Consider the following 25844-nt stretch of genomic DNA (forward strand, 5'->3'; position numbering starts at 1 on the left):
GTGTTTATTGTCTGATAATCCTTTCACTTAATGGACGTCGTAAACCGGTCTTGCTGGATCCTTGCTTGTGTTTCTTGAAGATGTTTCAACTCTCATTCAAAAGGCTTCTTCAGTTCTTACCTACGTTGAACAGCCCGTTCTCTTGTCCTCACGTGTCCCCTCCCTGTCGATTGGAGATGAAATGCCGTCATTTGAACCGGGAGTGGATGCAGATTAAATCCACTCCCAGTGCAGACAGAAGACAGATGTTAGAGGGTTTTCTGACCAGTGGAGAAGCGGCTTTAGAAATGAAGAAGCCTGTTGAATGGATAGTGAGTTTGAACGAAGAGCAAAGGGAAACTTCAGAGTGTCGATTGACAGGTGGGGATTTTAAAGGACCTGTGTCTACCTACATTCATCCAATCATTACATATCACGTTTACTTTAACTTAGGGTTTTAGGGTTGACCTCCTTCCAGAGCAAACCTCTTTTTGCTTCCTCTCAGGCCGCCAGTGGTTTCATTCATCTCTGCACGATATAACATTTAACTTGGAAAAACTTGAAACCTGCCGGAGTCGGCCAATCCATCCCAGTGCGCATCACGTCTCCTCTGATTACCATCAAAGTTATGTGGTTTGAAAAAAAATCACAAAATCACACACTTGTATCTTAAAATCTCAAAAAACGTTTGCAGAACTTTGGATCTGATGACATTTATTTTTTACAGCGTTATTTTTCCAACGGGGATCGTTTTCACCATTTATTATGAAGTTTTCACTTCTAATATCGAGTAACATGCTTCATATTCGCTCTGACATGTGCATCTAACTCTGTCTGTGTTCTATTGGCTGGATGTGATTCGTTGTTTAGCTGTTCAGTCACCCAGCACGAAGGGTCAATGAGGAATCAAGGGAGTGAGGAGAGAAATGAAAAGTGCACAAGAGTCTTTCTTCCTCTTGAAAAAAGCGTTTTTCTCTCCGTGTCCTTCTGCTGTTTTTCTTGGCTCCAGCTCTTCCCTCTCTGCCGCAGCTCATGTGTTCAAACCAAACCGAGTTATTCACATAATCACAAAATAATTTCATGTCTGGAATGAAAAGGTGCACAGTAGTTGCAGGTAATTATTACTATCTGTAATAACCTGGAACATTCCATAATTAAACTCCACCTCGGCTGCTGTTTCTCTTATTATTTCTCTTTCGGTCTCTCCCTCCCTCTGGTTAATTTCCACTCTTTCTGCCCAGCTCAGGTCTTCTCCCTCCGCTGTCGTTAGCTCACCTCCTCTCCCCAGGTTCCCTCGCTGCTCCGTCTCTTCTTAACAACTGTTTTCCTCCTTTCCCTCCGTACCCTCGCTCTGTTATTCTAGCTAAGTGTAGATTTCTGCCAAGCTCAGCACTGCTTAGCCTCAGAACATAGTTATAGTTGGCTTGAGCTCCCCTCTCTCTCCTTATTTCTTTTTTAAACATCTCAAACTTTCACTCCACTTTTCACAAAACTTCCCTTTCGGATCTTCGACAAACACCCCCCACACACACACACACACACTCGGTGTTGATGTTGAGTCTCTCGGTCTCGTAGCTCTCAGATACTCATGTAATCTGAATATCTGCAGTGTTGACTATGTTAACAAATGTTAACCTGACTGCTGTTTGGAGAGGGAGCCTGAAAGGCGATGTTCCGACCTCATTTGATTCGCCGTAGGGGAGTTTGGTCAAGATGGGCGCCACTTAAAGGGGAAGTGGGTTGTGGCTTTCAGACTGTTTTTCAGGAAAAGATCTTTAGGAGGGGGAGATTGAAGAGTGGCATGAATGACGCAAGATAAATCCAGAATAAATCAAATAAAGAAAACAACTTGATATATTTTTAGGTTTTATTTAGCAAGAAATATCTTTTCCTGGTGACTTTGTGAGTGTGGGGGGCTGAGACCCTCCACAAGCGTTGGCAGGTCGGTGGCACTTCTACAAGATGGAAAAATGGAAAAGGAATAAATTGCGTAAAATATGAAGGATAAACATTTTAAACATAAAATTTTAAGATGTTTTAAAATATTGATGTATTCTCTTTTCCTCAGGAGTTCCCAGGGTTCTCCAGTCCAGGTTCAGTCTTCCTCTGCTGTTGGTGTGTGTTCCTTCCTCTCCGGCCAAAACCACCAAGTTTAAGATCACCGTGGATACCAACCAGCCGCCGGTCGACCTCAACGCCATCTTCCCGGGTAAAACACGGACACACGCCCAGACACGTGAACACGAGACGAGGCGGTTGGCTGCGAGGATGGAAATGCTTCTGTAATCATACGCGATGCACACATATGATCAGTTTTATCATTGGTCGTCCGTCTAAAGCTGTTTTGAGACACGACCTCCGGAAAATGTTTGGAAAATACTGTCTGGACATTTTCTGGAGTTCGTGTTTCACACTTGATGAACGCAGCAGGAGATGAGGAAGCGGGTGAGACGCGTTTACAACAACAGGACGATGTCCAGAAGCTCAGTGTTTGTGTTTACACCACATCAACACCGGTGTCGGCCTGTATCATGTAAAACTAATGTTGTTTAACGACCGAGGACGATTGAAATGGCCACCAGAGGGCGATACACAAGTCCACATGACATTGGAGAAATGTAGCCGTGAGAATGTGTTTACACTTTTGTGAATTTCGTGTGGTTGTGTATTTATATGAATGTGTTTATATATCTTATTTATTTGTGTGTGTGTGTGTGTGTGTGTGTGTGTGTGTGTGTGTGTGTGTGCGTGTGTGTGTGTGTGTGTGAGAACAATTCCCTGTTATCTGACAATCGGCTGCAATCAGCAGCTCTGACGTCTAAACACACACTCGCTCCTGTGTGTGCTGTGATGTGTGTCAGCTCCTGCCCGCTCCCATTGTGCGTCTTTGTGCGAACAGTGTGACTGTATATCGTTCCACCTTTGTTGGCGTCCTGGATCATGATACGCCGTCTTATCTGTCTCATCACTCTGCTCTCTGTCTCTTTCTCTCCGCAGAGTTTTCAGAGAAATCGGAAGATAAGGACGGGAATACTTTGGCTTTCCAGTTCCTGTCGGGAGCCAAAGTTACTGTGGTCGCCTCCAGGACCTCCCGTGAGTCAGACTAACAGATGAGCAGGAGTTTAAACTGCTGGTTCACTTCCATCCCGACAGGTGGAAATCTCTGATTCAATGTTTCATCAGAGGCCGTTTCCAAATGTTATCTGTGTGTCTTCATGAATTTCACAACCTTTCACCAGCAGCTTTTACTTCTGAGGCAACATTAATATGTATTTATCACACATATAAAACGGTACTTACTGTATAACCACAGGCACCAGCTCTGTTTTTATTCTTTTTCCTGGTTATTTTATCATTCAAACTTGTTATTGTTTGGTTATTTTACCTTTGCCCTGGTTTAACTGCGGCTGTTTGTTTGTCAGAGCGTTACCGTATCCAGAGCGACAGCTTTGAGGACATGTGGCTGGTGGTGAAAGAGCTGGTTCAGAGGTTCGATGGACATTTCACCGAACTGGGAGTCAAGGACTTCAAGAAGAGCTTCAGTGGACCGTTACCGCTGCAGGAGTACTTCCTGTCAGTCGACCACCACTTCCAGGTACAATCACTCACACGCGACATCATACACACTGTAGATGTCAGGCAGCAAATATGAACGACTCAAGCTTTGTGTTTCATCCTGTGCTTCCTTTTGAATTGAAAGACCTAATACTCTGTGAAACAACATGTGTCTCTGTGTGTGTGTTTGTGTGTTAGCTGCGTGCGTCTCAGTGCTCAGCAGTACCAGGACCTGCTGTCGGAGCGAGCGGTCCAGTTCAGAGCCATCCAGCGCCGCCTGCTGACTCGATTCAAGGACAAAACCCCGGCACCTCTGCAGAACCTTGACACACTGCTGGACGCCACTTACAGCCAGGTCCGACACACACACACACACACACACCACACACACACACACACACACACACACACACACACACACACACACACACACACACACACACACTGTGCGGGGACTCAAGTGCCCACATTGCTAATAAAAGCGAATTGGTTTTAGGAAGTAGAAAGTTTTTGCTGAAAGTTGAGTTCAGTCGCTCCGCCATCTAATTAGCATACCGCTGAGAGGAGACCCTGCAGCTGAGCAGGAACGTGCAGATCTGCCATCTGGCCTGATAACACCTCCAGGGGACACTGGAGGACACTGGAGGACACTGGAGGACACTGGAGGACACTGGAGGACACGAGTGGGGAGAAGAAACCTCACTTACCCTGCTGCCTCGCACACATGATATCAGCTAACTTCCTTCTGATTGTTTGACCTTTACCTTATAGAGTAAATGTTTTTCTGACTTTCATTACACACACACACACACACACACACACACACACACACACACACACACACACACACAGCGATGACGTGTTGGCATAGATTTACAGTGTGAGAGTTGTATTCTGCTGATTTATGGACTTCCTCTCTTTAGATGATGAGCTGTGAGCTCACACCCAGTTGGACTCGCTAAATAAATACACACACACACGCACACCCCTGTGGAGAGTGTGTGTGTATGTGTGCGTCTGTGTGCGTCTGTGTGTGTGTGTGTGTGCGTGTGTGTGATGGTTCCTTGCCCCTGCTGTTTATTCCACAGGCGAGCTCACCAGGTCATCAGCTCCGCCGTCCATTAGCTTCTCGTTAGCGTAGCGCCGCGGTGTGACATCATCTCTTCATTAGCTGTGGGAACGTCGCCGCTCGGCGCTCTGTGATCACAGTCGCTCTCTCTCTCAGGACGCTGCTCTAACCAAACGCTAATTCAGTGCACGTTAGTGTTGAGAGTTCACAGAGCTTAATGAGAGGAAATTAATCAGCCTGCTGATGCTGCTAATGCCATTCTTACCCAAATAAACTGAGCTCACCTCGGATTAGTTTGGTACTCGCCAGTGTAAACCATCAGGGAACCGGATCTAAACACGTCTGCCTTAAATGTTAATATGGTTGCTCTGTTAGATGTAAACTGCCATAACAGTTTAATCAGCCACACGTACCGTGTCCGTACTTCACCAGCTGTGTTTCCTGAGGCAGGCGAGACGGCATCAACCAAACCTGAGTTGCATTCATTGTAATAAGGAGCTTCGAGATCTCGTTGGTGCAGTGGTGCAGCGGTTAGCACCGTTTCTTCACAGCCAGAAGGTTCAAACCCGCCAAGGCCTTTCACTGTATTATCACATATTCACCACGTGGGTCAAAGTGCGACAGTTTCTCTCTCGTTCTTTCGTTCTGTCCGATTCGCAGCTCTGGTTTCCTCCTCAAGCTAATAATGCTTTCTGCTGTCACTTCTGTCCATCACCCATTCCTCTCTCTCTCTCTCTCTCTCTCTCTCTCTCTCTCTCTCTCTCTCTCTCTCCCTCTCTCTCTCTCTCTCTCTCTCTCTCTCTCTCTCCCTTCCCCCTCTCTCTCTCTCTCTCTCTCTCTCCCTCTCTCTCTCTCCCTCTCTCTCTCTCTCTCTCTCTCTCTCTCTCTCTCTCTCTCTCTGCCTCTCCCTCCGTCTGAGTCCTCCTCTCTTCCCGCCATCCTGCCGCTTGCATGCGGGAAGTTTCTGACACACTATACACTCTGTAATGTATACACACCCGCCATAATGGAGGCTATCGACGGCTGGTCGGAAGAGTGATGAATGCGTCAAATTAATAATTCATGTCAGTATTAGGAGTCGTGCTGCCAAGGCCGGGGCCAACTCAGCTGTTTGGTTACTTGGAAGAGGGGAAATTTCTTGATGATACATCACAGACGTAATTTTTAATAAAATGATGACACATGGCTTAAAATCAAATTCGCTTTTAATTTGATTATTTATTGTGCCCCTTGTTATTTCAATTTAACTGGGTGGGTTTTGATTTCTGTCACCGCTTTAACTGTTTATGTCTTTGACTATATATTTTAATATATCCTTTTATTGCTCGTCATTCATTCGTCAAAGTTTCTATCAGTTCACTTTTTGTTCTTGTGTCTTGACCACTTTTCAGACGTGAACTCTGAAGGAACATGAACTTTGTCCTAAGTTTTCTTTTCACATATGAAGAAGGCAGCAGGAGATTCTTCGCTCAGACGTGTTCATGACAACAGGAACGTTATCTGGAGCATTCAGGCGAGCTGTGGTGCAGCAGGACGTGTTTGTGTTTACAGCCCGTCTTCGTGTCGGTGTCGGCCTTTATCACCAAAAGCTTGTTGTCTTTCCCAGGTGACGTCTTCGTTGGTGTCTTTTACATCGAGAGATATTTGTATTCTATTCAGGTAACGTCATCAAGGCAGCCACCCGCTCCCAGTGAACCCTCCTAATAATCTCCTGCTGTGTTCTCACGCTGACATTATCCAAAGTGTTCACTCGGGGGCTGGCAGGAGAAACCCTCTGACATACGTGTTCTCACGTTCAGCCTCTTCGGTGCATGTTTGAAAGCAGCTTCACTTGTGGCTTTACAGGGATGTGGGAAACAAACCTGTAAATAATAGTTCAAACCTGTGGACCTCTAAGCTCCCTGTTTGTTTAATGCCTTGCTCAGTGGATCATTAGCGGTCTTGATGAAAGAAGACGGGTCGCTGCCTCTTCTCACTGTTCTCCTGTCATTAAAGGCAACATCCTTCACCAGGTGAATTTCATGGGTCTGTTTATGAAGCAGAGACTTTGCTGGTATTTACCTCGAGAAGTCGCGGCGGCTCCATGCCAGCAATCACACTGCAGTTAGAATGGTAGAGGAATGTGTGGCCAATCAGGAATGCTGGTGAACCAGGCACCTCTTTCATTTCAGCCAGGAGGAATGTCTGCTGGGTAAATTTTCTGCATCAATCTTGGATGATGGGGAGTGTGTGTGTTGGGGGTGTTCCCCCTTGTTAGCAGTGTGTGTGTGTGTGTGTGTGTGTGTGTGTGTGTGTGTGTGTGTGTGTGTGTGTGTGTGTGTGTGTGTGTGTGTGTGTGTGTGTGTGTGTGTGTGTCTCCACTTGCAGCGGCCGGCCATCGCCGACGAGCCGTCAGAGATAAGAGGAACGAGCTCCCTGTGAGAGTACTTTGTGGTCGGCTGTGCATTTATGCAGCGCAGGATAATATTTCCATTGTTCATGCTGCCTTTATGGGCCTATATTTTATTCATGAATTCCTGAGAGCTACAGGCCACGTCTGACTTTATGTGTCCGTATGTGTAAGCGCAGGAAACTTTTCATCTGCCGACCACAGTGGCTGGATTCCAAAATACACCCGATGTTTGAACTGTCTGACGGGCCCGTTATGATGGATGACTTTCAGAATGGAGCGGGACCCATGAAGGATTGTTTGTTACCAGCTAAAGTGTTTTTCACAGCAGACAAACCAGCTACAGGCAGAACAGCTCCGTGTTTCTGTCTCCTGTTCTGCTCTGAGATGTTTTTCCCTCTCTCCCCCGGTCACTCCTTAAAAAGCCATCAGTCATCGCGGCCCCTGTGTTTAACACCTCTCCCCTTTAACTGGTGTTTGATTAATCTGTGGCAGACAGAGGTTAGCGTGGCGCTCATGCTCCTCCACTAACTAACGTGCTGAACCCTCTCGCAATGCAGAACCCTGGACTGTCACTCAAAGAAGTAAAAGCTCAAAAAGGAGTTTGTGGAACTGGGTGAAGAGAGGCCAAAAGGGGGCAGAAGAAAACGGAGGGAGGCTTTTCGGTTTCCATAAATATTTTCCCCGGCGCTGTTTCCTCTGGAGGTGAAACGTCCGTCGTTTGTTAGTATTAGCATTAGCGCTGGGCTAGCGAACGCTGCCGCCCGGGAGGCGGGTTGGGGGGGCTCGGGAGCCGGGCCGGGCCGAGCCACGCTGAGACTCCCTGTAATTAGGAGTTCAAACGCTGGAAGAGGGCAGCCTGCTGACTGACGGGGTGACTGACAGGCCGTCCAGGGGCCTCGCCGGGCCCCTAATGGAGGCTTCTGGTAGACAGCAGCTTGATTTATCTGGCCCCAGATGGAGCTCTAAACATGGCTAAACACAGATCCCAGTGTGGAGCGCCGGACCACCGCCATTAACGGCCCTCTGACTCCCTGTGTGTGTGTACGAATTCATTTTTATGTTTTCACATCTGTGTATTAATCGTTTTATTCATATTTCAGTACAGTTGTGTACACATTGGAGAATGCATGTGTCTGTGTGTGTGTAGATTGTGTATATGATTGTGCTTGTGTGCAAGTGGGGGTGTTTCTTTCCCTCCCTGTATTTGCATATTCCCTCAAGGTTGGATGAATGGGAAACCAACTCGCACCTGAAACGCAGTGAGAGGAAGATGCTCCGTCGATGAACCCTCTGGGGATGTGGACGTTGAAATATATCCAGATCTTCCTTTTAATATCTCGGCAATGATACAACCTGAAGACACAGTTGAGATATGATCTGGATCTGTAGAGTCTCAGGTCTCGTTTGCATCCACGAGATCTTCCCTCACTCAGAGCAGTCGTTAGGAGCATTTATATAAAAGCATAAAGTTAGTTTCCAGATGTGTGTATCTGTGTTTATACCTGTGAGTGTTTAACAATGTGTCCATGTACATCTCCGCTGAGTGTTGGTCAGTTTGCACATGCATGTTTACGTGTTCGCGTGTGCGTGTGTGTGTCTCTCCGTGAATGAATGGCAGGCTCTTAGGTGCCCTGTGTGTGTTTGTTTGTGTATCAGATTAAAGGTCCGATGAGAACCAACGACCCCCTCTTGCTGTCTCCTCCTTCCCGAGGAGATATTTCACCCCAGAAACACATTCATACCGTTCAGTGCTCTCCACACCACACACACACACACACACACACACACACACACACACACACACACACACACACACACACACACACACACACACACACACACACACTGAGACCCCTCTTGAAGCTGAATGGAGCTCAGAGAGGTGACGGTGGTCTGGTTTGTTTTCTCTCAGACAGTCTGTTTATGTGACTGTCTGTCTTATCAATGAATGGCTGTCTTTCATTCAGCTGACTGACATGTTGTGTGTGTGTGTGTGTGTGTGTGTGTGTGTGTGTGTGTGTGTGTGTGTGTGTGTGTGTGTGTGTGTGTGTGTGTGTGTGTAATGCGGGTGGGATTTTGTGCTTTATCTCTTGATGATGAGGAAGCCACCAAAGCCAACTTTACCTCCTGTGCACACACACACACACACACACACACACACACACACACACACTCTCCAGGTGTTTGCCTAGAGGCAGGTAGTCTGGCTCTTTTTCTCTGTATCCAGCATTTTAATTCCTTTTGCTTTCACATGATCACTCCCAGTTCACTATGTCATGTGACCCCCTGACCTTAAGTACACGGGTCAGTCAAAGCAACAAAACAAGTTATTAGAGGTTATTTATCAGGTTGGTGATAAAAACAGATCAATATGAGCCTTTCACAGACTTTTCATTATCAGCGTTTATGTTTTATATATAAACGTATTGTTCACAGAATACACAATGAAGAAAAGATGTGCATTTATGTTAACATTTTGCATTGTATATTTCATTTTTTATTGTTTTATTGTGTTTGTGTTTTATTTCTATAAAGCACAAATACTGTTCGGCCGAATTTTAAATCTTCGATTCCAGGTAGCATTAAGTCATTAAAGGTCTGTTTAAAGTTAAAACGTTTCACATTTAACTCTGTAAAACCTCATTATATTCGTAGGATCAGATAAATATTCTGTGATAAAGCTTTGGTCCTCAGCCCAAACTGAGTCAACTCTGACCAGACGGGTTCGAGTCTGGCTCTGATTTCTCTTCATCCCCCTCAGGCTCGATCAGGTCGAGTTTCATTTTATTTATCTTCCCATAGACTTTAATCAGGTTCGGACTCATTAACTGCAGCAGCGGTTGCGGGCGCGCTAACACACAGTCCACACATCGGTTGCGGCCGGGGTCGGGCCAGATTCTTGGATCCCGCTTAAGCTGTGGTATGAAAGTCGCACAAAGAGAATCACAGAGAGAGAGAGAGAGGGAGAGAAGAGTGAGGATGTCATGTTCTTTATCAGACATAGACGACCTGCCAGAGGATTTCCTCATAGATGTGGTGAGGCTGGAGGAGACGTTATTATTAACATATGGACGTGGTCAGGGGGCGGGGGAGGCGGAGGAGGGGATCAGAGGCTGAAATGCAGAGAAAGACCGAAGCGATGAAAAGTGCAACAGAGACGACATAGAATCACAAAGAAGGAGAATTATGTTTATGCAAAAGGAAGAAATATGAGGAGATGGAATGAGCGAGAGATGGAGGCTAAAAGATAGAAGAGAAGGAAACACAAAGAGGTGGAAGGATTGAAAGAAGGAAAGAATAAAATGTTAAGAGGATTCAAATCTGACAGCGAACGATGGAACGTCAAACTTTCTTTGTTAGTTTAGAACAATGCAAACTGAGACTTATCATGTGTTTCTCTTCTTTCTTCTTGCCGTTGAAGAAGTTGTGATGCAAACAGAGAATCGCAGAGTGATGGAAGTTAAAGATCCCGACAGAGGAACATAAAGAGTCGCACACGATCTCCTCCTCCCTCCTCCCTCCTCCCTCCTCCCTCCTTCCCATCCTGTCCTCTGATCCCACAACGGAAACAATCAAAGAGCAAATCAGACTTTTATTGTTTGTTTTATCTCTTATTGATCTGCTTTCATCCGTCGGCTGTCTGACCCACAATCGACGGAGGGATCCGATCTCTATCTCACCGCAGAGATGGAAGAGAAAGAGGAAGTGTTAGTGCAAGGAAAGAGAGCGAGTGGGGGGGGGGGAAGACGATATAAAATATGAATTAGGGATTTAAAAGCAGATCAGAGTCAGAAAGAAAGATAAGCTGAAGTAATAAGAAGACTTAAAAAGAAATAAACAAATGCTTCATTGACAGAAATATGAAACACTGGAGAAAGTTTTCAGTAAAACAAAAAACAAACTGGAGAAGATGTTGAAATGTTAAAGTCAGTGAACGTATAAAACAAGAATAAATAAAAGTGACTGGATCCTTCCACGTTTCATTTGAATCCATCCTGTAGCTTTTCCTGAATTATCCAATAACTTCCTTCTTGCTGAAGACAAAAATCATTAATCAGATCCTGTTTTCCTCCGTGGAACTGAAGTTTGGACCGGTGACTTTATTTTCCCACCGTGCTCACCACATCATTTCGTGTTGTGTCCTGTTGCCGGGCACCAAGCAGAGAGTTAATAAGTCGTCCATGTTGGGAAGCTGTCACGCTGGGAGGAGATTAAAGAAGCTGATATTATGGACAGGAGACTTTGTTTTTTTTGTTCCTGCTGTTTTAATTAAACTGTCTGATTGTTGAGTGCCAACAGTCCGGGTCTGATTTTACACCCTGTGACACTGACCTGGGAATCTGTGGCTCGACCCCGTCACCGTGAACCACCACTGTCACCACCACGCTCATGTCCCGGTTCCTTCTGCTCCGTGTTAAAGGTTAATTTTGACCCCGTGTCGTGGTTTTTCCAAACTACGCACCTCTTTCCTTCTGGCACGGACGTCCCGACTGTAACGTACAAAACCACAGCAGGGTGCTGTTTACATTCTGCTGCGGTCGGGGGGGGGGGCTTTTGTTTGGCTGCAGAGTAAATGAAATCAACTCTGCAGCTCTCAAGACAATGTGTGGAGCTTCATGCTGTCGGGCCATTGAGACCACAGACTGTAAACCTGTTCGCTCTCAGTGATGTTGTGAGTCAAAGGACCACGGAGCGGTGCTGAGTGAAAACATCCATCTGTGTTCTGCACCAGTGCTCGAGACTGGGGGATAAGAGTGGGAGGTATTAAATTTAAGTTATTTTGTTTTAAAAACCAAAGAAATCAGCAGAAGATGGAAAACAGGCAGGAAGTTAAGAACACAAGAGAATACTTGGATGGGGAACTTTTCTTAATTTCCTGTCAGACCTCCTGTGTCTGTAATAAAGGGTTAAAAAAAGGCCAAGTAAAGTTCCTCTAAATGTTAATTAAATCGATTATGGGACGCAAGTGAAAATATCGAACATATTTAAATGTATTTTGTATTTACGTTGTGTCAAATAAACCAAACTAAGTGGATCCTGGAGCCTCGTTCAAACCGCGGCAGAGTCGTAAACTGTGACAAATGTCATCAGACTGTGTTGTGTTAACGTTCGATTCCCGGATCAGCTCACGCTAATCGCTCTTTGTTGAAAACAGCAGGACTCTGGGCCTGATACACCACAAATAATACGATTACACACACCAGCAGCAAACACACACACACACTCGCACACTCGCTGTAACCACACGACAGAGTGAATTGCCACATGCATCCGATGAATAAATTCCTGTCCGTTAAGGAAATGCTGTTGTAACAAAGATCCCTGTGTCCGTGTGTCATTGCATTATTTAATTAGCTGTAAATACAGCGGTGCGTGGAGCACGTCATGTGGTCTCTGCCTGTATGGAAACCATACGCACAACGGGACAAGTTGGCAGTCGCTCCAACTATAATAAACTGGAACAATATATACAGATCTGCAGTCAGAGCTGGAGCTAATGGATTTTGGGCACATGGCGGAAAACGTCTGTGTGTGTGTGTGTGTGTGTGTGTGTGTGTGTGTGTGTGTGTGTGTGTGTGTGTGTGTGTGTGTGTGTGTGTGTGTGTGTGTGTGTGTGTGTGTGTGTGTGTGTGTGTGTGTGTGTGTGTGTGTGTGTGTGTTCTCTGTTTTAACTGTCAGATGCAGTGAAATGTAAAACGCAACGAGAACGAAACATTTCCAGGCCACATTGGACCCCGTGGTATTCAAAGTTCTTGAATCCTGGTATTTCATTTTCCCAATTTGTTGCCGTGCACGGGTTCAGTAGAAGTCAACGTTAGACTTGGTGTCATGTGACTGCGCCTTAGTTTGTCCTTGTGAGTATTTAGCTGAGCGATGAGCATCTGTCGAGTTAGAAAGACGCAGCAACAAGAAAACGACACAAGAAAGTTTACTCAAAGAAGAGTGAGAGTAAAATCCAGAGCTTCTCTGAGGACGAGTGCTCGAAATGTCTGTACACTGAATTCTTTATGTTGTTTGTATGTATGTGTGTGTGTGTCTGTGTGTGTGTGAGAGCCTGCATGACTGATGACCTCCATCAGTTCACTTTCTCCAAAGTCAACATGTCGCTTTCTGCATCTTGTGTGTGTGTGTGTGTGTGTGTGTGTGTGTGTGTGCACATTTTGTCCCTCTACGTCACAAACAATAGCTGATTTATAAGATTACATATATTTACTCTGTAATCACGGTGTGTGTGTCTGTGTGTGTGTGTGTGTGTGTGTGTTTGTCGGAGAGAGTGTGGCGGCCTTGCGACGCCAAGCCGAGCCTATTTATCTTGTTGCAGTGAATTCCCAGAGTTCTCTTCCCCTCCTCCGCTCCCTCTCTTTACGCCTCCTTCACTCGCTCTCTTCCTCTTCAAAGGAGACCATTGAGAGAAAAGCAAACAGGCATGGAGGGGGCAACACACACACACACACACACACACACACACACACAGGTACACTCACACAGGTACACACTCAGGCCTGCCAAGGGTGTGTTTGCGGGTACAACTTATTTAGTGTGGTTTTCTTGGCACGTGTGAGCAGTACATGTGTCTGTGTTGTATGTGTGTGTTTGTGTGTGTGTGCATCCATGATTATGAAAGTGTGTGTGTGTGTGTGTGTGGAGGTCACTTCACAAAGGCACCAGTGTGTTTGATCAGATTAGCCATCTGAGCGAAGGTGGGCTATGTCAGCGTCACAATAGCGTTAGCATCGAGCTCATTGGCTTTACCTTGGCGTCGTTAGCCGCTGATTAGCTTGCGGCTGGTGCAGTTGCAGGTTTGTGGAATTTTGACTCAGCTCACCAAACCTCCTTAAGTCCAAATTAGTGTCGTTTTCACTGGGACCACAACCAAAACCATCACCTCAGACCTGGCTCTGTGTGTGTGTGTGTGTGTGTGTGTGTGTGTGTGTGTGTGTGTGTGTGTGTGTGTGTGTGTGTGTGTGTGTGTGTGTGTGTGTGTGTGTGTGTGTGTGTGTGTGTGTGTGTGTGCTTCTCAGGTCTCTCTGGTCTGGACTGCATCAAGTGTGTGGTTCAGCGTTGGCCCGTAGGGATGCCTGTGGTGTGTGTGTGTGTGTGTGTGTGTGTGTACAGGTTGTGTTTCTGTGTGTGTAAGTGAACACGTACACATGTGTGTGTTGCGTTCAGGGAAACGAGAAGACAATGTTGTTTTGTTTTGTTACGCTCAACAGTTCTTTTGTTCAGGATAACGAGTCCTGAAAAGACATTTATAGAAGCAGTATATTCTACGTGGTTTATTTAAATTAATCCCGAATAGTTAAATCTGAAATTACTCCTGTTAACAGTTTCATAAGCATTTATTGGAGTTAATGAAATGTTGAAATGAGAACGTCTGGTGGCTGCAGTCGTTGGTCTGAAGTGTCTCAACAGGAGTTACATCGAATTAAGACTCACAAAGTTTCCACCTTGAAATCTAGAAAGTTTTACAGTACAGTTTTGACATGGATCATTTTATGAATGTGAATTTATACATTTTGTGCAAAAAAAAATCTATATTATTTTCACTTAAAGTTAGCTCTGCACCATTGTCTGCAAGTGCGATTCAGTCGGCCTCTGCTCAGATACTGACTCGATGTGGAAGACATGAAAGTGAGAAAATGGTTTGAAAGCTCTCGACCCTTTTCACATTATTATGTTTGGTAAATTTTACAAATCCAGAAACTTCTGAACAAGAAAATCGCAAAGGAAAGAAGCAAAAAAGAGAGAAAGGAGAGAAACAGGTGGAAAAGAAACTCCACAGCTGCAGAAGTGTGTGTGTGTTTATGTCTGTGTGTGTGTCTGTTTCTCTCTCTCTGTGTGTGTGTGTGTGTTTGTGTGTTTGTGTGTGTCAGTGTGTGTTTTTCTCTGTGTGTGTGTCAGTGTGGGTTTTTCTCTGTGTGTGGTGCTAATTTGTAGTCAGGATCTCTCTGTGTTTTGTCTGCCAAGATTAGACTGCCTTGTTTTGGTCTCTGACCACATACAGACAATGCACCATTTACACACACACACACACACACACACACACACACACACACACACACACACACACACACACACACACACACACACACACACACACACGAGCAACAACGTGACGTTCTCAGCGTCCGGTCATATTTTCTCTTGAGGGAGAGTGACAGTAATGACAATGAGTCCTGCTGCATGTCTAAACAGAAATACATGTTTGGTATCTTATTGTGGTTTTCTAACCAGCTTCAGGAAATTACATTTAATTTTACATAATTTCCCGTCCTGTAACTGACACAAAGAGATTCTTAGTGAGCTCCAGTTTGCAGATCACCACCACGACCAGAAACCCACACAACCACGCAGGGACACGCTGTCGTATCTCCGCTGGAGGCGGAGCTCTGGCATCTCGACCTACGACCACGGTTACATAAGATGTGTTTGGACGGCAGTTTGCTCCACATGAAATTAAATTTAATGATTTAGCGAAGGTTGTTGGATTTCTGTTGGGCACGGGGGCGCGGGGCAGAAGCCAAACAACACTCACACCCGTGACGCAGGATGTGTCGGTTTAACGACGTCCGCACCACGCTGAGGAGCCGGGTGGAGATAGAGCAGCAGGCCGTGATGGCGGCAGAAATAATGAAGTCACAGGAGGACGTGGAAGAAACAAGGCTGTGTTTGAGTTTGACGAGATCGTCCATTTTTATATTCAGCTCATACTTTAGTCACACCCTCACGTTGTGTCTGTGTAAACACAACAAGGTCCTGGTCAGATGCTCGTTATATGTTAATCTAATTAATTGCAGGATTTCTGACTTTTCTTTTGTTAAATATCGTTCATCTCAGTGTCGTTTATCTTAGTGGCGGCAAAACTATAACACTTTAATAATGTTAATCAATTTCAAATCATATTTATTGTGACAGGCTTTTGTCAGACATTTTTAATTTGTTATGAAGCAACTTGAGTTATTACCCTGTTTGTCTTCGCCTGTATTTAATTCATAATTTCATAACTCACACTGGTCCATTGGCTTCGTCTCTGATTCTGAGAAATAAAGTCTTTGAAATGGTTTGAGTAGATTTCAAAGACTCAATGTTGAGTTTGCAGGAAGTTGTCAGTCACTTTTCAGAACTCGTTCACACCAACAGGAACATGTGGGGAACACTCGGGCGAGGGGCGGAGCCTGTAGAGCAGCAGGGGGCGGGACATGACGCATGGACGCAAACTACGATCACACTCCGAGAAGCTGTGACATGAAACTCAATGTTCCTTTACCAGTAAATGAATGAATATGGTGTGATTCAGTTGAGATGAGACGACTCCACAGTGAAAGTGACTCTGAGACATTTCGCTCTGATTCCGGTTCATGTTCTGCTTCACACTGGATTTACAGATTTAAATGATACGAGACACAAACAGTCGGAATAAATCTGCTCCTGCAGCGGACTGACTGCTGGACACACAGCTGGACACACATCTGGCTCTGAGTGTGTGTGTGTGTGTGTCCTTCATTTAATCGTGTCCCCATGTATTTATCCTGCAAATGTGCACATGCATCAAATGTGTGCATACAGTATGTGTGTCTTCATGCAAGCCTGCCGTGCGTGCATCTTTTTGCACTGTAAGCGTGTGCATGTGTGCAGCCTGGGAGGTTAGTGTGAACTGATAATGACAGGCCACTGTGTGTGTGTGTGTGTGTGTGTGTGTGTGTGTGTGTGTGTGTGTGTGTGTGTGTGTGTGTGTGTGTGTGTGTGTGTGTGTGTGTGTGTGTGTGTGTGTGTGTGTGTGTGTGTGTTGTGTTTTCTGTGTGTGTGTGTGTAATGAGTAGAGAAAGGTTCTGTGTGATTATAGGCCTCCTCATAAGGACCAGAGAGACTAAATATGGTTTCAGACTAAACAGTATCCCCACACACACACACACACACACACACACACACACACACCACAGACCGCATACACATCGCAATATACAGCACATATGAAGAGGAAAGTCTGAAAATAGCTTTTTAAAAAAGAAATATTTTTACAATCGGACAGGAGTTGTCTTCCCCGTGTGCGTTTCTTTGCTCCGTCGTCGTGAGGGAAACTGAACGTGACTTTTCACCAGGTCCTGCAGTGAGATGTGTCCTCTGCTTCCTCCATGTGCTCTGATCTCAGCAGGAACGACTGCAAGAGTCGCTGCAGAAGTCAAGTTGGACCCGTGAAGTTATTTACTCATTGGTTTCACGCTGCAGATGATCGGAGCCTTGTTCCCCGACTCTCCCACAATGCACTTCTTCTTTAATGTCAGCAGAAAAGATGTCAGACTGACCAGCACGTGTCAAACCCTGTCATGGAATAGAGACATTAACACGACCTCCATCCTCACTGACCTGTTCTACTTAAATAATCCGTTTCAAACTAGGATTAAATTAATTCCTCCGAGCTGCACGTAGTTGCTCCAATACGTTTACGTGGCGGTTTCCTTTCCTTCTCGCATGTAGCACTTATGCGCTTCCTCTCCATTTCCAACCTGAATCTTGACGGGAGGTTAATCACACAGTCCGCACGATGTGTTGTTGAGGTTTGGAGCGCGTGCACGAAGTCTCCTCCCACGTGCATCTGCAACCTATGGTTACCCGGAACACTTTGCTCTGCGTAGGTCTGCAGGGATGTTTCACGTGTGTGCGTGTGTGTGTCTGTGGAGAAACACAATTCCACCGGCAGTCACCACAGAATTCATCACAGTTTAGAACAATCATGTTTTACAGACATAATAAAGTTTGTTGTGTGTTATTAAAGACACATTGGAAAACTTAAAATAAAACTTCACATGGGAGCAAAACGTTTTTTTTATGTTAAGTCGATTTATAATGATAAACTTTATTTATGTACGACTTCAAAACACAGTAAGAAAGAAAACAAATCAATAAAAAGGACCAAAATAAAATGAACAAAATGAAATGAGGTAAGATTTTCTGGTAGAAGTTCATTTTGAGGTTCTTCTGTCGGTGCCTGTATGGGTAAAATGGAATTAGCCATTAATTATAAAAATAAAAAACTCAAATCAGAATTATCTTTCTGGAAGAAGTATGTTCTGAGATTTATCAATTTTATTTTCCTGCCACTGGACTGTAGATGCAAATGAGTTATGGCTTACTCTTGCTTAACGGTTGTGTTGTGTACGGTCCCTTTAAATAAATAAAATAATAAGTTTGATAATGGATTCATCTTTAGAGATATTACAAGGTAATTGTGAAGAGCATTTTCTTTATTAAATTTGTTCTTGTTCCATTCTCATGAACGCTGTATTTCAGGAACGACTCATTACCTCAACACATCAGGGATGAGCTGATTTTTTAACTGTAAGAATTATCACAGAAGACACTTTTCAAAAGTATTCAAAATGTTGTCAACATATGAATCTTAAAAGACGCAGATGCAAAGTGCAACTCTGACTCTTGAGCGGAGACGTACAACCACAAGTGGTTAACTCATTAGCTGATAAATCTGTTATATAAATAATTATTCCTTTTATTCCTTTTTCAAAGCTCTGCACTGCTGCAGGTTTTTTTTTGTATTTTTGATTAAATCTGAATAAATGTTGTCGTATTGTAAAGCGAACGCTGAGTTTTCACTCCAGATGTTCAGAGTTAATATGTGAGAAGATGTGTGGCAGGCGTGTCCTGTGTTTTCTTGCACCATTGAACTTTTCATCGGGCCAATAGAGTTCATATATTTTGGCTTTTGAGGAAGGTTTAAGCAAAACAACAACACACACACACACACACACACACACACACACACACACACACACTTCTATGCGCTCACAGCTGTTCTGGCGAAACGGGCCCTTGGGTTAAGTCACATCACATGCTATTAATACACTCTCCCTAACAGTGTGTGTCGTGTGTGTGTGCATGTACATGCGTGCGCCTCAGCCTGATTGATTTAAGTGCGTAGCTTTAGGGCGTGAGTGTGTGGTGTCAGTGTATCTGTTTGACCTTTGACCCTGGCCACACTTCCAAAACAGCTGTATCAGCCCTTTTTTATGAGGTGTGTATGTGTGCGTTTGCATTTATGTGTGTGTGTGTGTGTATGTGTGTGTGTGTGTGTTTCTGATATCCTCCTCCTCCACCTCAGACCTCCCTCTCTGACCTCCACATGCAGACGACGTGACATTACGTCCAGATGTTTCCAGCTGGTCCCGTGGAGTTTGATTGCGAAATATATCAAGATTTGCTCCACAGCTGACTCGCCCCAGTTTCCCTCTGTCCGTCTCGCTCTCCGCCGACATTCATGACCTCGATCCCGACACAACAGGTTCTGGGAAAAGTTGAAAATCACTCTCGGATATAAAAGTACGAGTCAGAATCAACGTTTGATGATATATTTGACTTGTCAGCAGTTTATTCACGACAGGAAAACTCATAAAATCTGACAAATCCTGTTGGAACCTGGAAGCAAAACAGAGCAAATATAACCGTGAAGGAAGAACTTTTTAGACGTCACAGGTTTGATTCACATTAAGGTTTTAGTTGGACATGGGAACTTTTGTTCAAGGCCAGGAAGTAATTTACAGCAGAATCAGAAAGTACAAATCCCCCAAAATATCCACAAACATCTTGTCCACCCTCACAGACAGTGAATAAAGATGGACGACATCTGCCCACTTCCTCCCACGATCCAGAAATGAAGCCACAACGTACAATTGCATCTGTCTTCTCACCCGGTTCAACTCAGATTTAATAACTTAGAAAGGATCGATCCTCAAGTACTTAAACAATTCATTCACGACTTGTTTTCTTCTGTCTCGCTCATATTTTTCCAATGTGCAAATCATAGATAAGTAAAATGTCACTAAAAGAGCTCATACCTCCTTGAATTCAGTCAAGCTCATAGAGATCAGTCCTATTGTTTATCTAGATCCATGAGTTATTCTCAGTGGAATCTGTGGTCTGATCTGAACTTGCTGGGATGGTTTATTCCCTGAACCTCTTCCCACCAAGTTTCCTGTGTATGCGTCCAGTAGTTTGTGTGTAATTCTGCTGAGAGAAACGCTGGCGGATGTAGAAATGACCTGAAACGTGACCCTGAGCTGGAGCAGCAGGTGCTCAGCGTGTTGTTGTGTGTATTTCCCGTGGAGTCACAGTTTCAGACGGAAGCTGCAGGAAAAAACCTGCTGACAGGTGTGATACGTCTGAGACTCGCTGTGCTGCCAGGTGTGAACTGGGATCCGTCTCAGGTGGGAGTGTAGACACAGTGTGGACTTTCCTGGATACAACATACTTCATAAATTCTCCCACCAGAACCCCCCCCCCCGACTTCATCCATCCAGCTGGACCAGCCTCCTCGTTATCTCAGCTATGGGTGGGCCTGCATGTGTGTGTGTGTGTGTGTGTCACCTCTGGACCTGTCGAGGTCCACTCCCCCAGCCCGGGGCTACCTGAGGCCAGGGACTCGGCCTGGGTGTTAATCCCAGGTTGGATGTCACTGCGGTGGGTCACACTGTGTAATTTAGTCCCCCGCTCTGTCTGGGGCCTCCAGGCCTTCAGGACCACCCAGCACACCGCAGCAACGACCGGCCCCAGCATCTGGGTGTGTGTGTGTGTGTCTGTGTGAGGGTGTGTGTGGAGTTAAGATGTTGTAAAGGTTTTTTTGGTTTAGCTATTAGCTGCTAATGCACGTCAGCACGAGAGGTTTAAGAGCGTGCGTGACATGAGGCCGTGATCTGTCGTCAGGGTGTGCGTGTTTGAATCTCTGTGTTTTGTCTTTGGGAGCATGCGGGTCGAGCACTAATATTCCTCTCGTTATTGATTCATCCATTAAACGTGTTCCTGATTAGCAGACTCGTCAGAGGCTGATCAAATGTTTACACTGTGAGAAATTCTCTTTTCAAGTTAAAGGAGACGAGAGCAGAGTCACAGATGTCTCCCCCACTGTCATAATAACTCATCGTATCTAATAGACACGCCTTGTTTTCCCTTTAGATTTCCCCTCAAGAAGTTCAAAGATGGACATTTTCTCTTTCCACACAGAAACTATCATCTGCGTCAGCCTGTTCCTGTTCTTCATCGAAAGGCTGTGAAATATGTAAACCGGAGATGTTTTGTTCTTCGTGCTCTTTATGGACTCAACGTTCCCTGAAAAGCAAAATATCTGTCCCGTGTATCGTTTCTTCTAAACTCAGCCTTATTGTTATATTACGATAAAATAAATGAATTGGAAAAACCAAACAAATCAAAACTGACTTGAATAATTAAAACCCTCACAAGTTAATTTTCTCCTGATCAACTTATCGGTTGATTTGTGCGTTTGTTCGTCGGTTTTCTGAGATGTTAGTTTGTGTTGGATCCTGTGTTTGCTGGAGATGTGAGGCTCTGTGTGAGGAGTCGTATCTTTGTGTGTCTGCACACACACACTCCTGTCTGTTGTGTACAAAGGTTTCATCCAGTGGCGTGTTTGTTTTTTCGTCCGCCCATATTTCAAACCCCGACAGCCCGAAAAAGAGGCATATTCATCATGGATTGAGGAGGTTTGAGTTTGGCGAGCAGCGCGATAGAGGGTGGGCGGGTCTCGACCTATCAGTGGAGAATAAAGCTCTTTGTTCGTGACCGTGTGAACACGCGTGGCAAAGGAAAGCAGAAGGCTTCCCTCTCGCCGTCCCAGGGAAAACATAGGAGCTCAGCCGGCTCTTTGACGGAGTGCGACAGCCTCATAAATCACAGCGCCGTGTTTTAGCAGCCGCCCGCGCCGCTGAACGACGGCCTGTTAAAGCATCCCTGACAGCCTTGATTGGGGAGGCGGTTAAAAAAGTAGACTCTGACTTTATTTTTCTTACCAGGGAGACCCCCGGCACCTTCTCCCTTCTGGTAGTTTTACATTGAAGGTATTTAGCTCACACTCAGGCTCATCTGGATCACCTTAGACCGAGGGAAACCGTAGAATAAGCATCACTCTCTGGATCCGACGAGAGGAAACCCCCTCAGCAGAGGAATTGATTACCTGCTCAGAACCGGGACTATCAGGGAATTCTGATGAGGAGGCTTCTGTCTGAAAAACTCACCGTCTCCGTCTTACTCTCAGTCTCCTTCCAGTCTCTTCTTGTCTGTCTCACTCTGCTCAGTCGACTCCTCCAGTCTTATCAGGCACAGTGAAGACAGACAGTGTTATCAGGATTGTGTGTCTGTGCTTGTTTTGACCACGGACAATAGTGGTTACTGTCTGTCTGTCTATCAGACACTGGGAGAAGAGATGCTCATCAGTCGTACACCAGATCTCTTCGTCTCCACCGTCTCCACCTCCTCCTCGGACGTGAAATGAATCAGACAGAACACAACGCCGTCTCTTCTGTTTCTCCTTTTTAAAGCTGCTATCACACAAATTCACAAACAAGCGACTCATCCGCACCTTTTCTCTCAGTTAACCTCTTCACATGTAATATCAGGACGTAATGACGCAGCTGCTTTGTCCAAACACCACCTCTTCTGGTCTGAGGAGCCTTTCACACCTGATATTTAGGTTCAGGCTAAACTGAGAAGTTCCCTAAATGTTTGTTGGACTTTTCGTCTGGTTCCACAGTTTGTGAAGAGCGACCACACATCGCTGTGTCAAAGGGATCTGACAGTTCACTGTGAACATCACGAACAACATGAAGTAATGACCTTTAATGAAGCTGCACTCGCTGAACGTGGACTCAGATGAAAGAGATGAAAACTAGATGAGAGGAAGAGGATGTGTGTGTTTTTTGCTCCGAGCAGATGGAGTGTTTGTTCTCTGTGTGTTTGTGTGTTCTGATAGTGTAGTGACTGACAATTTGTAATGTTTAGGTTAACTCCCTGCAACCCTTCACACGCCCTGCTGTGTGTGCGTGTGTGTGTGTGTGTGTGTGTGTGTGTGTGTGTGTGTGTGTGTGTGTGTGGTGTGTTCACAGATGTTTGATAGCTGGGATCATCAGGCTTCACAACACTAGAAACACATGCTTCACCACTCAAGTGTTTTTTGTGTGTATGTGAAAGTATGTGATCGTGTGCGTTCGTGTGTATGTAACTGTATCCATGGGTGTGTGTCTATTAGTCAGGAAATGGCCTCTGATTTCAGCCGTCGTTAAACAGAGATTCTAATTGGCTCTTTAATTAAGACATGGAAACAGCCTGAACACAAACACACACACACACACACACACACACACACACACACACACACACACACACACACACACACCCACACACACTCCCAGCCATTCCTTTGACCTCAACATGAACCTTTCCGCTGTTTTCTTTACCTCTTTCACTTCTCTTATTCCTTCTCTCCTCCCTCTGTCAGTGTAAATCTCTCTCTCTCTCTCTCTCTCTCTCTCTCTCTCTCTCTCTCTCTCTCTCTCTCCCCCACCTCCTCCTGTCTCCTGTCCTGTCTCTTCCTCCCGACGACGGTCCTATCAAGTCACCTGTGGTGTTACACTGACACAGATCAGTGTGTCCCTACTTAGTGTGGATATTGGCTGTGTGTGTGTGTGTGTGTGTGTGTGTGTGTGTGTGTGTGTGTGTGTGTGTGTGTGTGTGTGTGTGTGTGTGTGTGTGTGTGTGTGTGTGTGTGTGTGTGTGTGTGTGTGTGTACATCTTTGCTGTGGCGAGCTGAGCAGGAAACATCTAATCCAGCGGCTCTGCGGAGCAAACGCTCACACACACTCCAACACTCTGAGCTCTGTTCCTCACATGTGTCGTTTCATCCGAGGATAAAGTTCTGACAAGGAATCATTGAGATCCGTTCGCCCGCTTGCTGCCGTGTTGACTTTGACTAACTTTCACTTATGTTCGACAGGAACTCGTGGATGTTTTTGGCCACGGACTCTCGTCGTTTGCTGAATTCTCCGCTGATCTCTGAGCTCAACTCGCGTCTCTGTTTCTATCGCTCTCCTTCTTCGTCTGATCTCGTTCCTCCTTTTCCTCTTGCAAGGTCGAGTTCTGATCAGTTCTGCTGTTCCTCCGTCTGTCTTTCCCATCACTGGGGACTGAGACCAGAAGAACGCTTTCCTCTTCCTTGTTCTGACCGTGCAAAGGGTGACGCGGGTCATTTGTGTCGTAAATCCACTCGTCACTTTTCAAACTGCGTCCTGGAAGCCAAGAGAATAACATAATGAAAGCAAGGCTCAAAAGGGAGCTATTGCTATTTAGCGTCATAATAAAAAAGTTGTCTTCCCTCTAAGTAATAGAAAATTAACACTGTTGTTGAAGCATTATTTTTATAATGCTTTAAAAAGAACTACATTTTTCCCGTTGTGCTTTGAGTTCCTGAACATAACCATCAAATTGTTATAATGCTCTACTTTTCGTTTCCTTATGATACTGACAAAACAAAGTTAAAACATGTTTTCTGTTGCAGATATATAGTTAATACATTATGACAGTTGAGATTTTAATCCGGAAAACATGGACTGAATTTAGATAATTCTGTTGAGTCTGATCGCGTCACGAGTCAAACATACAGGCATCAAACTACGTTGTTAAATGTTTGTCGTGTCAACACAACGTCACCGGTTTACTCATGGCAGCTTCGGCAGTGTTGGAGTATTTTGAGCCGTGTGAACGTTCAGCAGGAAAATCTTCCTTCAGATGTTATTGGATGGTTTGTCTGTTTTCTGATTGGCTCTAACACAAGTTGCCTCCTGTACCTACCAAACCTCAGGCAGCCCAACAAATACCTCAGTGAAACTACAGCCACACAGTTTGTATATACAGTGTGTGTGTGTGTGTGTGTGTGTGTGTGTGTGTGTGTGTGTGTGCGCACCCTCAGTCATGCATTTCCACAGATAAGGGTGCCCATGATTTCTGTTTGTGTTTTTCAGTACATTTCTTGTGGCTTTGGTACATGTGTGTGCATATCTTAGTGCATTTGTGCGTGAATATACAAACACGACATGTTTGTTTGTGTGTGGGTTGTGTGTGTGTGTGTGTGTGTGTGTCTGTGTGTGGTTTGTGCCTCCAGGAATAATGTGAAGCGTTGGCTGGCGTTCTGAGCTGTGAGACTGATGGTTTCCTTGTTTGGGACGAAATACAACACGGACGGGTGGACGGAGAGAAAGAGTAAATTCATTCTCCCACCGCAAAAACCTTCAGGCTTCATTCTGACATAATGCTCACAGCAGAAGTTCTAAATACAGATCTGTCAGCCGAGACGTGAACCCGGGTCGTGTCCGAGATCACTCACTCGTTCGCTGCTCAATACTCGCTGTATAGTTCCATGTAGAGGATTATATACTGAGCTCAGCGGCAAGTTATTATTTGATTGTGTAAAAACAGAGCGAGACGTCTTGATTGACGGCTGAGGTCTGGCTCCTGATGCACAAGACGGCAGCGTTTGTATCCCGGATAGTTTGGCTTCATTTCTGTGGGAAGAGGAGACGCATCACGTCCATCTTTATTTACAAGTTATACTCGGTACATATTCGCATTTTACTGCACGGTTCTTCCCTCTTGAATAAATAGGAAGTATTTAGTGTCTGCTGCAACTTTCACTAAGGCTGTCTGTTTGTCGCTGCTTCTGTTGAGTCTGACTTTTTAATTCATTTCCTTTATTCAGACATGACACACTTTTGTTTTCACAAATCGCGTGACAGCAATGCATGATGGTCCGTGTTGCTCTGTTAGAGACCAGCAGTCGTACTCTACTTTTCACCGTGCATTGCGGGATACAATTCGGTCGACACGACAAAATGTCCAGCTCACTACACGAAGTGGACTGTGTCGTGAGTTGTGAGTGATTTCGGACACAGCTCTGGTTTGAGTGTGTGAGATTGTGCGTAACGTTCCTTTATGTGTGTTGAGCAGAGTCCGGACTTTACTGCCGACTCGTCACATCACAACCTCAGCAGCTTCAAC

The 25844-nt window shown here is 45.1% G+C and overlaps 1 protein-coding gene across 1 annotated transcript in view; it reads left to right on the plus strand.

Annotated features, from left to right (window-relative positions):
• bbs9 (Bardet-Biedl syndrome 9) overlaps positions 1–25844 on the plus strand; it is a 131005-nt gene that overhangs the window by 43599 nt on the left and 61562 nt on the right. The window contains exons 15-18 of the mRNA XM_047341041.1: positions 2048–2188; positions 2977–3072; positions 3402–3574; positions 3737–3889. Of these exons, the coding sequence (XP_047196997.1) occupies positions 2048–2188; positions 2977–3072; positions 3402–3574; positions 3737–3889 (563 nt within the window). The remainder of the gene's footprint in view (positions 1–2047; positions 2189–2976; positions 3073–3401; positions 3575–3736; positions 3890–25844) is intronic.

This window comes from Hippoglossus stenolepis, chromosome 8, assembly GCF_022539355.2.
Source record: "Hippoglossus stenolepis isolate QCI-W04-F060 chromosome 8, HSTE1.2, whole genome shotgun sequence".
NCBI classification, from domain to species: domain Eukaryota; kingdom Metazoa; phylum Chordata; class Actinopteri; order Pleuronectiformes; family Pleuronectidae; genus Hippoglossus; species Hippoglossus stenolepis.